The 12,909-nt window shown below is 34.8% G+C and overlaps 1 protein-coding gene across 1 annotated transcript in view; it reads left to right on the forward strand.

Annotated features, from left to right (window-relative positions):
• The window catches only part of LOC126368205 (phospholipase A1 member A-like), a 32,520-nt gene extending 29,526 nt beyond the window's left edge, over positions 1 to 2,994 (forward strand). The window contains exons 5-7 of the mRNA XM_050012103.1: positions 609 to 800; positions 1,667 to 1,835; positions 2,409 to 2,994. Coding sequence (XP_049868060.1) covers positions 609 to 800; positions 1,667 to 1,835; positions 2,409 to 2,511 — 464 coding nt within the window. The 3' untranslated portion in view covers positions 2,512 to 2,994. The remainder of the gene's footprint in view (positions 1 to 608; positions 801 to 1,666; positions 1,836 to 2,408) is intronic.
• Positions 2,995 to 12,909: the final 9,915 nt, after the last annotated feature.

The raw sequence follows: 12,909 nt of genomic DNA on the forward strand, positions 1-12,909 counted from the left end.
GCCATATGCTGGGCTACCACGGCTCCACGGGGGATTGATACGACACTATCATAGAAAAAAAATATGAAGGTATAATGAAATACTGTGTAATGTATAATGAAATGAAGTTTATTATAAAATGTTATACCTACAGGTAAATTAACCAGCCTCGTCGTCACCAGCCCATTATAACCACCACGCGGGTCCAACGCGGATTGGTGGTTATTAACGACTGCTAATGCAGCCGGGACCAACGGCTTAACGTGCCTTCCGAAGCACGGAGGAGCTCGAGATGAAAACTTTTTTTTTGTGGTCACCCATCCTATGACCGGCCTTTGCGAAAGTTGCTTAACTTTAACAATCGCAGACCGGGCGCGTTTATCGCTGCGCCACCGAGCTCCTCAAATTAATCTGCCTATGGAATAAAATATGTAATAATTTTTAAACACACACATAACATAAACATAAATAGCCTGATATACGTCCCTCTGCTGCGCTGGGCACAAGCCTCCCTTCAATCAACCGGAGGTGGTATACTCCATCACGCTGCTCCAGTGAGGATTAGTGGAGGCGTTTGGGCCCGATTCCAACGGCATAACGTGTACTTATGAAACGTTTTATTTTTCCAGGATTAGACCCGACAATTCTGTTCTACATGGGAAACAATCGATCACGCGATTTAGACTACACTGATGCCCTGTTCGTGGACGTCCTACACACGGGCGCTGGTATCCTGGGCCAATGGGGTCCCAACGGCCACGCTGACTTCTACGTCAATGGAGGTTCCAGCCAACCTGGATGCGCTCATGACACTATTTTCCGTAAGGATAAAAACTTTTCCATATTATATACATTTTTGAGTTTAACGCCATCTATTGTGCGTTAGTAGAACTACTTGGAAACAGAGTTGCTTAGCGCTAAAAATGTGAGGTACTTTAGTACTAGTTAGTTCGTTTAGATGGCGCTACAAGTAGAAAGTAGAAACAGTTTTGTTTGCAGGACACAAGGCAGGAAGAGAGAATGAATGGAAGTCATTATTTATACAAATGTCACCATTTTAATGCTATCATTTTTCTAGTTTTGGGACTTTGTAAAATGTTTATTTGTCTTACGTAATTGTCAAAATCGAAATTTTTTAATTTATTTAGGTCACATTAAATTTAGAAAATATCGTATGTGCTATAAAATAAAATTCGGATTCGGAAACATTCGAAGGCGTAAACCTTCAGTATAAGGGTGTGTTCCCACTGAAGTGAAGCTTGGTAGAAGAAACATTTACCAGGAATTAACCACTGTTTCTCTTTACTTACCTTCAATTTTATTTCGCATCCAAACTTAACCTTTTTTTTGACGTGACTTATTGTAGATTTGCCGCAGATGGCATTAACTACTTGGCCAGTCAAATGGGGAGCGCTGAAGGCTCTCACCCGGTACAACGTTTAAGACAACAGGCATGAGGATGCCCAGTTGGGCGCGAACCTCGGCTCAGGGCGTCGTCTGAGAGCAAAAATATTTGAAAGAATTAATCGACCCTAGTGGGTCGATAGAGATAAGCGCTGAATGAGGGAAATCGTCGACCACGCCGGCGGGGTCGGTATCGGGGTCCTGAAGTGTTTGGTGTCGCGAGCTGATTGGCTGCCTCTATGGCCAAACTTAACAACTTTCAGTATTCTCATTTCTATTGCAGAGACGTTATCATGCGATCATACCAAGGTGACGCCATACTTCATAGAGTCGATCAACAGCCGGGCCGGGTTCTGGGCTGGCCCCTGTCCAACCCTGTTCTCTTACCTCATCGGCTGGTGCGAGCCCAAAGACACCGAGTACGTGCTCATGGGTGAACATGTTTCACACAAGTAAGTTTGTAAACATGTTTATTACATAGATAGAAACATAAATTCACACACATGTTTCACACAAGTAAGTTTGTAAACATGTTTATTACATAGATAGAAACATAAATTCACACACATGTTTCACACAAGTAAGTTTGTAAACATGTTTATTATACATAGATAGAAACATAAATTTACACGCATGATCCCTAATGGACAACTAATTTGCAGCCACTTTTGACACAAAGTCCTTGGATGTATAATATATAATAAACCGTATTGTGACAGGCGATCAGCCCATTTTTTACCACAAAACAGAAAAAAAGAGGATGGAAAGCGCCCTAACGCGCACTTTGTATATCAGGACCAACGGATTAACGTGCCTTCCGAAGCACGGATCATCTTTCTTTCAGACAATCAGTGATTAGCCTGTAATGTCATATAACCAAACTAACAAAGTGATTTTCCCCACCGCGATTTGAACCCGGAACCTCCGGATCGTGAGCCCAACGCTCTAACCACTGGAGCACGGGGGCCGTTGGATGGAATTGACTTTTATTTTTTTATTATTGTTTTTTTTTCTATTTATTCCAGTGCCCGAGGCGTGTACTATGTGACGACGAACGCGAAACCTCCGTACGCGAGAGGCTTCCCCGGCAAGTCACGGCGCTTGCGTTCTGTTGGGCCTTACAGCTGATGACCCTCAACCTTAGAGCGGGGCTACACGAGCGTCAACGCTTTGTTGCGTCGTCGCAACGCGTATCAATACTTACGTAGCGTGCCTTAGACGGGCTCTATTATCAAAAAGTGTTGGGGGCTCGTGGACTATAACATACATAAATAACTATATACGTCCCACTGCTGGGCACAGGCCTCCCCTCAATCGACCGGAGGGGGTATGGAGCATACCCCACAACGCTGCTCCGCTGCGGGTTGGTGGAGACATTTTTACGGCTAATAGCCGGAACCAACGACTTAACGCGCCCTCCGAAACACGGAATCAACTTATTTTTCAAGACAATCAGGAGATTCAGGCCTGTAAAGTCCTTACCAAACAAAGGACAGTCTCACAAAGTGATTTCGACAATGTCCCCATCGGGAATCGAACCCGGACCTCCAGATCGTGAGCCTAACGCTCTAACCACTAGACCACGGAGGCTGTTCGTGGACTATATTTTATGACATTGTTTTAAGTTTACGCGGTTATTAGGTATTATAATTAAAACACATAATAACGGTCATCCCGTGGGTCATGGCAATTGCAACAGTGTCGAAATATCTGAAGTCTCATATTCCTGCTTTAAACGCGATAAGAACCCGTTATTATGTGTTTTAATTATATTTTATGAGTTTTGCTCATAGTTGTCCTGGGCCCCTGTAGCTTACAGCGGCAGCTGCGCTTCTGGGTCTCAACATACTGAGCTATGACGTCGCAACGCACGTAAGGTATGTCGTCGTGATTTAGGCTGCGTTTCCATTGACGCGGAGCTGTGCGGAGATGAGCAGAGATGTGCAGGAATCGACCAATCACCGTGAGGGAGAGAGTGACAGAGCGTCTTCGTTTTTCGCTCTCTCGAACGCTGTGATTGGTCAAATCCGCACATCTCCTCTCTTCTCCGCCCATCTCCGTGTCAGTGGAAATGTAGACTGACGGAGCGCCAGTCAACGCATCATACGATCGTGTGGGCCTCACTCTTAGCTTTACTTTAGTGTATTTATTTATGAACGCTCATTAAATTATCACTTTTTTATTGGTGATTGTGTAAATACAGGTAAATAATTACGTATAAAAGATAGTCCCACTATTGAGTTACCCGACCTTATCAAATGTTTATTTGAGTTTTTAACAATGACGCAATGTAGAATTCTCCGTGAATACCTTAACTATTGTAAATGTCATTAGATTTATGTTATAGTTTTTATAAATATTAGTGTAATAGTAAAATGTCGTCATCTTTCCAGCGTTATCTCGTATTTCACAGGGTCCGCTTGCCTAACCTGAAGATTTGACAGGTCCAGTTTTTTACAGAAGCGACTGCCTGTCTTACTTTCCAGGGAAAACTAGCCCAATATGGATTAGGTCACATACCTCCAAAATGCATTTCTCGGGAATGTGGGTTTCCTCATGATATTTTCCTTCAAAACGTGAATTCGAAAATCAATGATTTAGGCCTACGCTGGTATTCGAACCTGCGACCTCATAGTGAGAGTCAAGCGTTCCACCAACTGGGCTACCAGGCTAATAATAATGTACTTAATAGTAAAGTAATAGTGTAATAGTAAAATGTGATTATAAGAAAGGAATGACGATGGAGTTACCTACTCGGAAAAATGCTTTACAATGTTGTGTCCATAAGATTTAAATAAAGTTTTATTTTAAATGGCTTTGTTTCATTGTCCATCCATAACATACAGCATAGATGGAAACTGATACTACAATCAGTCAAATTTTGTTAAAAGACTAAAAAAGTAAAAAATATTTTACCTGGATTAAAACTAGACATGAAAACAAAAAATATCAGAATTAGTTTTTCCAAAAAGGCGAGATATTTACTTCTTCTTCTATCATGTGGGTTGTGAGGTGGATTACCTACCTCATCAACCCTCGTGTCAGGGTTATTATTGAGCCGCCAAAAGCTCCTGACATGGCTCATGTAACGACTACTTACTGGCATCAGTAAGTAGTAACCGGGACCAACGGCTTACCGTGCCTTCCGAAGCACGGATCATCTTACTTTTTGGACAATCAGGTGATCAGCCTGTAATGTCCTAACCAAACTAGGGATCACAAAGTGATTTTTGTGATATGTCCCCGCCTTGATTCGAACCCGGGGCCTCCGGATCGTGAGCCCGACGCTCAACCTCTGGACTGCGGAGGCCGTTACTTAGACGTGTACTTACTAAGGTCTATACACAAAACCTGAAAAGGTTAAGTTTATTAAACATTTGCCTCTTCCTTTTTGATGCGAACAGCAAAGAGCTGGAACTGTTTGCCGTCATCTGTTTTTCCAAGTCGTTATAATCTGAGAGTCTTCAAGGCTAAAGTGAATAGACATTTGGGCATGTCTGAATTTTGTTTTTTTTCTTTTTTTTTTTAAGTAATCGTGATCCGTCCTAGACCACATCGTCACTTATAGCTGAGATTGTGGTCTAACGCGGGCCTATTTTATTTAAAAATAAATTGTTATCTTTTGAAATATGTAGATGTAGGTATGATAATAAAAAAAAGTAACAAGTAAATTTTCAAACATATATTAGGGAAGATAATGTCACCATTTCAAAGATAAGTACATATAAGTACATGGTTTGATAGATAATAACAGCAATTACACAAGTAATTCTAACACCAAGAAACAATATGTTTAACAGTCGAGTTCTATCTGAGAACGTCTTGATAATTTAGTAGTTTCCTAGGTCAAAGATAAATTATGAAATTCTGATTAAGTACTAAATAAAGCATCATCTAAAGCGCTGACAATAAAGTTTTCTTTTTTCTATTTGACTTATTTATTAATTTAAATAAACAATATGTAATAATAAGTGCGACATTATATCACGTTTTTCTATGAAGTCACAAGTTTTTCGTACAAATTCCATAATCATTTCGTGTTTTGACGTTTAGTAAAAAGTAACTGATTTGACTAGTTGGAAACTACCCTTTTATATAAGACGTCGAAATCATTATAACCTAGTCGTTATAAGCTAAACTACAACAAGATTTATAAACAATACAAGTGATAGTGGATAGGTATGATTAATGCTGAACGCATTGCACACAAAAACGGTATCGAGAGCTTTTCGGAAATGACATAGTTTAAAAAAAATCGATTCTATGCCGTATGCATTCACTCACAGACGAAACTAAACGGGACGCGGCACCTCTACTAAAAAAAATAAAAAATACTCGGTTCCTTCACTGATGAACATACGCACTGAAAACCATCGCAGTTTTGTTTATCGCCTTTAGGTATTACACCCAAGGAATAAGCGTTTTCTTAAAAAATACCGCCATCCGATCCGAAACGCTGCCGGCATCGCCTCTGTGTGCATTAATCTTTATAGGTGCGTCAGACGTTTAGTAAAACCACCTACGATGAATGTAATAACGTATAATAGTTCTAATTCAATTCACCTATTTACAAAGATAAATCCACATTGAACTATGTATCGAATTTTACATTCAATTATGAGTGGACAAGTTTTCCCACAAAATTTATTACCTAAATAATTTGATAAACAAAATAAAATATTATATATTATGTAATATACTTAAAACAAAAGACAAAAGAATTCGTATTTTATTAATTATCATATCTTCTTCTTTGCAATATTTCAGATTACAAAGAAAGTTTTGTTTATATCTGAAAATACGTGAATACCTATGACACACTCATGATAATCGTTGTACGATAAAATGTAACGAATAATAAAAGGCTCCACACATTCCCTCTACTATTATTATTATTATAATAAATATTATTAAATTTAATTCTAGATTATGATGTTTAAACGACAATAATATGTAATATATATAAAACCTATAATTTAATATATATCAAACACAAACGATAATAAGCACACACATGATCTACATATATTCACCTATAATAAGTTGATAAAATTATATTATCGATAAGGAAAGCATGTCAATATAAGACATTTACTAGATTGATATATACATCTATATTTACAAGAGCTTGTATTTATTCACATAGGCCTGAGCGAAACCACAAACCCTAATTTCTTTAAGTAAACAAAGCAAAATTCAGAACATCTTCATATCCTTTATATTATATTGTAATATTTGCTGATAAAATATATATTATAATGACTAGTATTACCTAACTTTAGTATACTTACACATTTATTTTACACATTTCATAATCCCTACAACACATATCTAACCTACACTATTGTTCTTAAATTAAAAAAAAAAATCTTAAAACATGGCCACCAAACTTAACCAAAATGTGTTTATAATACTTTGCCACAGGCACGAATTAAAATTAAATTTATAGTGCATTGTTTAAAAAAGTGGGACATTTTCATTGCTGATTTTGTTACATCCCGATTGCCAGAACTTTTCGTTTTGAAAGGGAAAGAATTAGGTTTTTGTTTTTAGTTTAGGTACAGTTTGTTTTTTTTTTTAAAGTTGGCTGTGAACGGCGGCTTTTATCAACAGACTTATTTAAAAAAGTGATTACAATATTTTTTCATTTACTATATAATTAAATTTTTTTTGGAAGTCAGCATTATGTCGCCTAACTTAACAGAACAAAAACGAAGAGTTTAGGATTAAATATTTGTAGAGTTTATTTGTTTGTGCGTACAGTCTATAAAGAAGATACAAGGAAGCGACACAAATTATTTACAGCCGACAATCAGGACCAAAGCAAATCCCTAACATGAGTCTAATCAGTAATTGACAAATCAGTGCCTCCGTGCAAGTAACGCTTACCTAATACCTATTTACACGAGATAAAATTATTGTTCCGATAAATTATTTGGTTTTTAACATAATTCTTCTTCTACTTACACTTTTATATTAAGACAAAAACGAGGGTGTGATCAAAAACTATTTCAAATGAACAGAAAATTAATAAGTACATAAATTCGGATACAACTGATAAAAATATTGAGCATTTTTCAATACTATCACCCGATTTTAACTTGCAGATCTGAAATTCTCTGCAAGTTTAGTTGTGAAATAAGTTCAAGCTAGTACCTACTTAACTTAAAAAAATATATACAACTAACTGAGCGGTTGACACAATACGATACGGGTGAACATGTTTCGTTCTAACATTAATTTATTGTCAATTATTCGAACTCCAATATATATTCAATTTATTTTTAAATATAACCTAATGGCAATTAAGATTGAATCCCAAATATACAGAGTATTAAAATCCTAACAGCTAATATAACACATTCTTTGACTTTACCATTCCTTAATATATTTAAATATTTATTATTGCCTATATATTTATTTATTTAAAAACCGATTATTGTTTAAGTACAATCTTATTAATACTTACTAAGTATTATAATAATTTTACAGCTAGGATCGCTTCATAATATTTTATTATTATGAAGGCATTATTGTCAACACAGCCTTATAGAGTGAGATCACCCCGTTTAACGTAAAATTATTGTCTTACACTTTAATTATAACTACTTAGACTTAATATTATTAAATTATTTAATAATGTAGGTAGATGCCTGTAAAATATAATAATAACAAAATCGACCAGAAAAGCTATTATTTATAATAATTATGTTGTCTATTGAATTGAAAGTAAAGTGTTGTTGAATAAAAACAGATAAATGAATCAAAACTCTCTTATAGTTCATCTCTAATTAGTTATTCGCCGCGACGGTTTCTTTTTTCAGCTTTTCGGTTGAATTTCCAAGAAAACACTTCATAATCCTTGCCTACCTATAACAGAGAGCTTTCTTCAAATAATACAACTATTATATATATATGTCGTGGCCAGATCATAGAATTGACCATTTCATGAAATGATCGACCATTTCATGAAATGGTCGTATTTCATGAAATGGCCAACTTCAACTGACCATATCGTTTAAACGTCAGCGTTTAATGATATTTCCATCCACGTTTGGCCATATCATAAATGTAGGGTGTCCATGATAAGTGGTGTAATAAAAACGCGAAATAAGGTAGGAAATAATGTATTACTCTAGTACAAAGTACAAAAATGTTTAAAAGTCAAATAAAAATTAAAAAGTCATTTTCGATTAACGGAGTGTTGATGTAGTTGACATATACGCCGTAACTGCATCTCGCTTTGAAGTCTTCGTCATATTTTTTGACACTATTTCATGCCATTGGTCATCATTCAGTATACTTTTCGTGTGTATGATAAACATACTGGCGGCGTAGGGGTGGCCCAAGGGCCACCCCCGCCGCACCCTAACCTACCGTTATGCCTTGTAAAAATTTAAAAAAAAAGGATTATGATAATTTAAATTATGACAAAAACATTTATGTGTTTTAATAGAATCCCGTTTCAAGTAGTAATGCCATCTGCGGCAAATCTACAATAAGTCACGTCAAAAAAAGAAACTTTACGGACAGTAGGATCGTCTATATTTTTCTTTTATAAAATTAATATCTCTTCATTCGCAGTTTTAATTATATCACATTTTGAAATCCAATAATAGTCCATTGATTTACGTAGCGTGGTCACTCGACCTTCATTATTTGCCATATAACCTAAAAATAATAATAAAGTTGCTGTCTACTGTTAATACGAGTTTTTCTTTTCCTTAGTGTCAAAACATTGCTTCACTGCACTTTTATCTTGTATTTGCTCATTATTATTCGTATTATTCGCGTTCACACAAGAATAATTATTGTCCGCCGCCATTATGCAAAACATAAACAAAGCGACACCAGCGCCACTACCGGTGGATAATGTTACTATTTTACGATATGATCGCTAACGTTTGGCCATATCATGAAGTAATCATGCATTTAGTTGGTCATATCGTTAAACGTTTTGTGTTCATTGATCTGGCCAAACCACATCATGATGTGGCCAACGAATGTTGTTCTATTTCATGAAATACGACCATTTCATGAAATGATCAATTCTATGATATGGCCACGATATATATATATATATATATATATATATATATATATATATATATATATATATATTATGTAAGTCAGTCAGTTTTTAAGCAGTGTATTAAATATACAATATTATATTTTTATCTGAATACACACTCGATGAGCAAACTAAGTAAGTAAGTTGACTTTCGGCGTTATGCACCAGCCCTATAGAGCCTTCGCTCTAGTTCTTCCCTATTTCCAAATAATATTTTTAAGGTTTTCTACATAAAATCACTTAACTGTAATCTAAATCTTATTTCTAGCTACTTTATAATAAATATTTTTTTACAAATTGATTTGACTCTATCATTCATATATTTAAGTATAATTACTTTATTCAAAATCCGTGCACTACAACCGGTGCAAGGGGGATCCATACCCTTTCCGCCATATTTTGGACATCGTGAAAATTATCATTCATATTAAATTTATACTCGGTACAAGAAAATAATGACTTCACTTACAACAACTAAAATGCACTTTTCCCAGCCACATACAAATTAAGCAGCAAATAATTTAATTTTGTTATATCCCGTTGTATCTATATTTAATAAACATGAATACGTATCTTAACTGAAAAAAAAATGTAAATATTTATTAAGATAATTATATTTTATTAATTAAAGGCCAACATAGCGATCATGTGGGTACGTAGTACGTTATATACAATAGTAACATAACTGCTTTTCGAAATTCAAGAGACACTTTGTTCATCTCTGATACAAACTTTACAGCGCCTCTAGCGTCGACTTGAGGAACATTTTTTTTTTTGATTATGTTTATGATAGTTCGTGTTCATACTGAACTCTGAAAAGCATTTTACTTCCCATTTTAACGTACTGTGTTAACCAGCGTACACTCATGATCCCTACTCAGGTTTTAAAATACTAATGTAGTTAATAAAAGAAACACAATTGGGTACGGAGCCTTATAGATATGACATGTCAATGTTGCTATAATAAATTATATAAATGTAAAGATATGCTATTTTAGGATATTTTTACCAAACCTTTCGGCATCTCATACTCTTTACTTTTCTCCCCAAATAATTTCAAATTGATATTTTTTTTATTTACTTAAGCTGTTTCTTCATAGATACAAAATTCTACACACACAAGTAATATTTTTAAGTTATTCAAAGTATTTTTACAGCACAGAATTGACGGCGTAGAGACTTCTTTAAAACAACGACATTGCTTTTTACGTACTATAATTAATTCTATATTTCTAATGATTTCAAATTCCGAAAAATAACCTGCGGCCTCGCCGATACACTGTCCTATGATTTCTTGGTTACCTTTAAAAAGCATTTCGCTATTTATCCCAAAATTACTTTATTATCTATAGCAATATCCTTCTGTAAATTAAAACATAAAGTATATATATATGTAATTATTGGCTACATTAATTATTTTTATGGATATGATAATTCTCACTCATGTCCAACTATCTTACTTCGCCTAATTCTTAAATCAATTTTCCAGTTGGTCAAAAGATGTTTTTTGCATTTGAAATATATATTTTGGTTTGTACCTCCTTAAATGCATAATTGTGGCAGTTACACAAAATCTGTAAATTGTGGAAAGATGAAGGGGAGGCCTTTCCTCAACATATACGCTAGAAATAGAAAAAGGTATTCATAGGTAACATAGATTTCCATACAGTTTTTCTCACGAATCTACACATATTCCATCATTAATCATCAGTCGCATGCGATACATGGTTGAATTTAAGTCAAAAATATTACTTTTATGTTCAATGTATTTTCTGAAAGCAAACACACGTCTCTATATTATTTTAAACCATGAAACACAAGAGCCTATATTATATACAGTGATATGCCATACCGGAGAATGTCCCCAAAGTGGGTATGCTAATGTTGTATAAACTCTTTAATAATAAGGATACTGGCTGCTTTTATTTTCAAATTGTTCATTCTTGTTCTTTGAACCTATTTGCCTGAAGGCTAGGTAATAAAGCTCTAGCTAATGTGACAATTTTGGGAAAGGCACATCACTGTACATGCAAGTCAATTAGGTAATAGTCAGAGTCGATAATGGCGATTCTCACATAACAACGCGCACCGAAGCGATTTGAAGCGGTCATCAAGGTCGCATTGACTTGTATTTAACCCGCTGATGCCTAACATATGAACACCGCCTCGCCGCGCGGTGCAATAAATCTACAACCCTACAATAATTTATAAATCTACAACATTATCGTCAATTCCATTGCTTATTTCTAAGAATAAAATATCTACCAGATTACTAAGACAAGTCCGCCATTTTGTTAAATGGCTGCCAAAAATAAAATAAATATTTAATAAACGCAATTTTTGGTTACATTCCTACGCATATTTATACACATTTAAAAAATATAAGTAAGTCATATTTTCGAAATGTAGAGTAAGATGGTGCAAGGGTAATTATTATTTTTGCTTAAAAGCCACTAAGGCAAAAACATTCGTAGTTCACGCAATGAGCTGTATTTACTTTCAACATTCTATTATCAAATCTTCTATCGTGTGGGTTGTTAAGTGAATTTACAACCTTAACAACTCTGATTTAACTAATTTTTAAGTTTGAATGCACAAATTAACAAATTTTTATATACTCTTATACAACCTTTCGTGTAAAAATGCGCAGTGAATAACAGCACCAATGGCTGAAAAGCCACCGAAATATAATTGTGCCACCAAACGTGGTGGCACAGTTATTTTTTGAACAGTAAAACGACAGCAAATGCGCGTTATGATATCTTTTTATCGACTTCAAAAAAGGAGGAGGTTTTCAATTAGACCGTATATTTTTTTGTATCGATCGCATCGTACTTTTATAAGGCATGGACCTTAATTGTAGCCAACACTTTAGAAATATCTGCATAAAATGGTTTTCTATTCTATACTAGGTCCACATGGCAACATATCTACTGCACGTGTTTGTCGATTCAATTTAATGTTGCGGAATAACCGATTACCCATTAATCGATTATTTACACTTAAATAGTTAAAAAATCGATATACCTATCGATAGTATATATTTAATTGATAGTATCGATACTAGCAACATTGAAAATTCTAAAGTTATATCTATTATAATCTCATAATTGTTAGATATAATCGATAATAATCGATTATTAATTAATTGTTGCAATATGGTCGGTTTAATCGACAGTATTGCAATTATTATACAATCGATAGCATTAATATAATCAATTGTATCTAACAAAATATAATAACTAAGATTGGTTATTATTGGAATCGAATTTAAAATATTGGTAGTATCGACTCTTTCGATAAGTATATCGATATTTAGATTATTTAGGGGATAATAAAATAATCGATTATTAATCGATATACAGTCGATAGTCGACCAACACTAATTCAACTTCGAATGCACAACCAGACATGTATTCATACGGTAATCTTTAATTGGCGTAAAAAAGCTAATA

The sequence above is a fragment of the Pectinophora gossypiella genome, chromosome 7 (assembly GCF_024362695.1).
Source record: "Pectinophora gossypiella chromosome 7, ilPecGoss1.1, whole genome shotgun sequence".
Taxonomy (NCBI): Eukaryota; Metazoa; Arthropoda; class Insecta; order Lepidoptera; family Gelechiidae; genus Pectinophora; species Pectinophora gossypiella.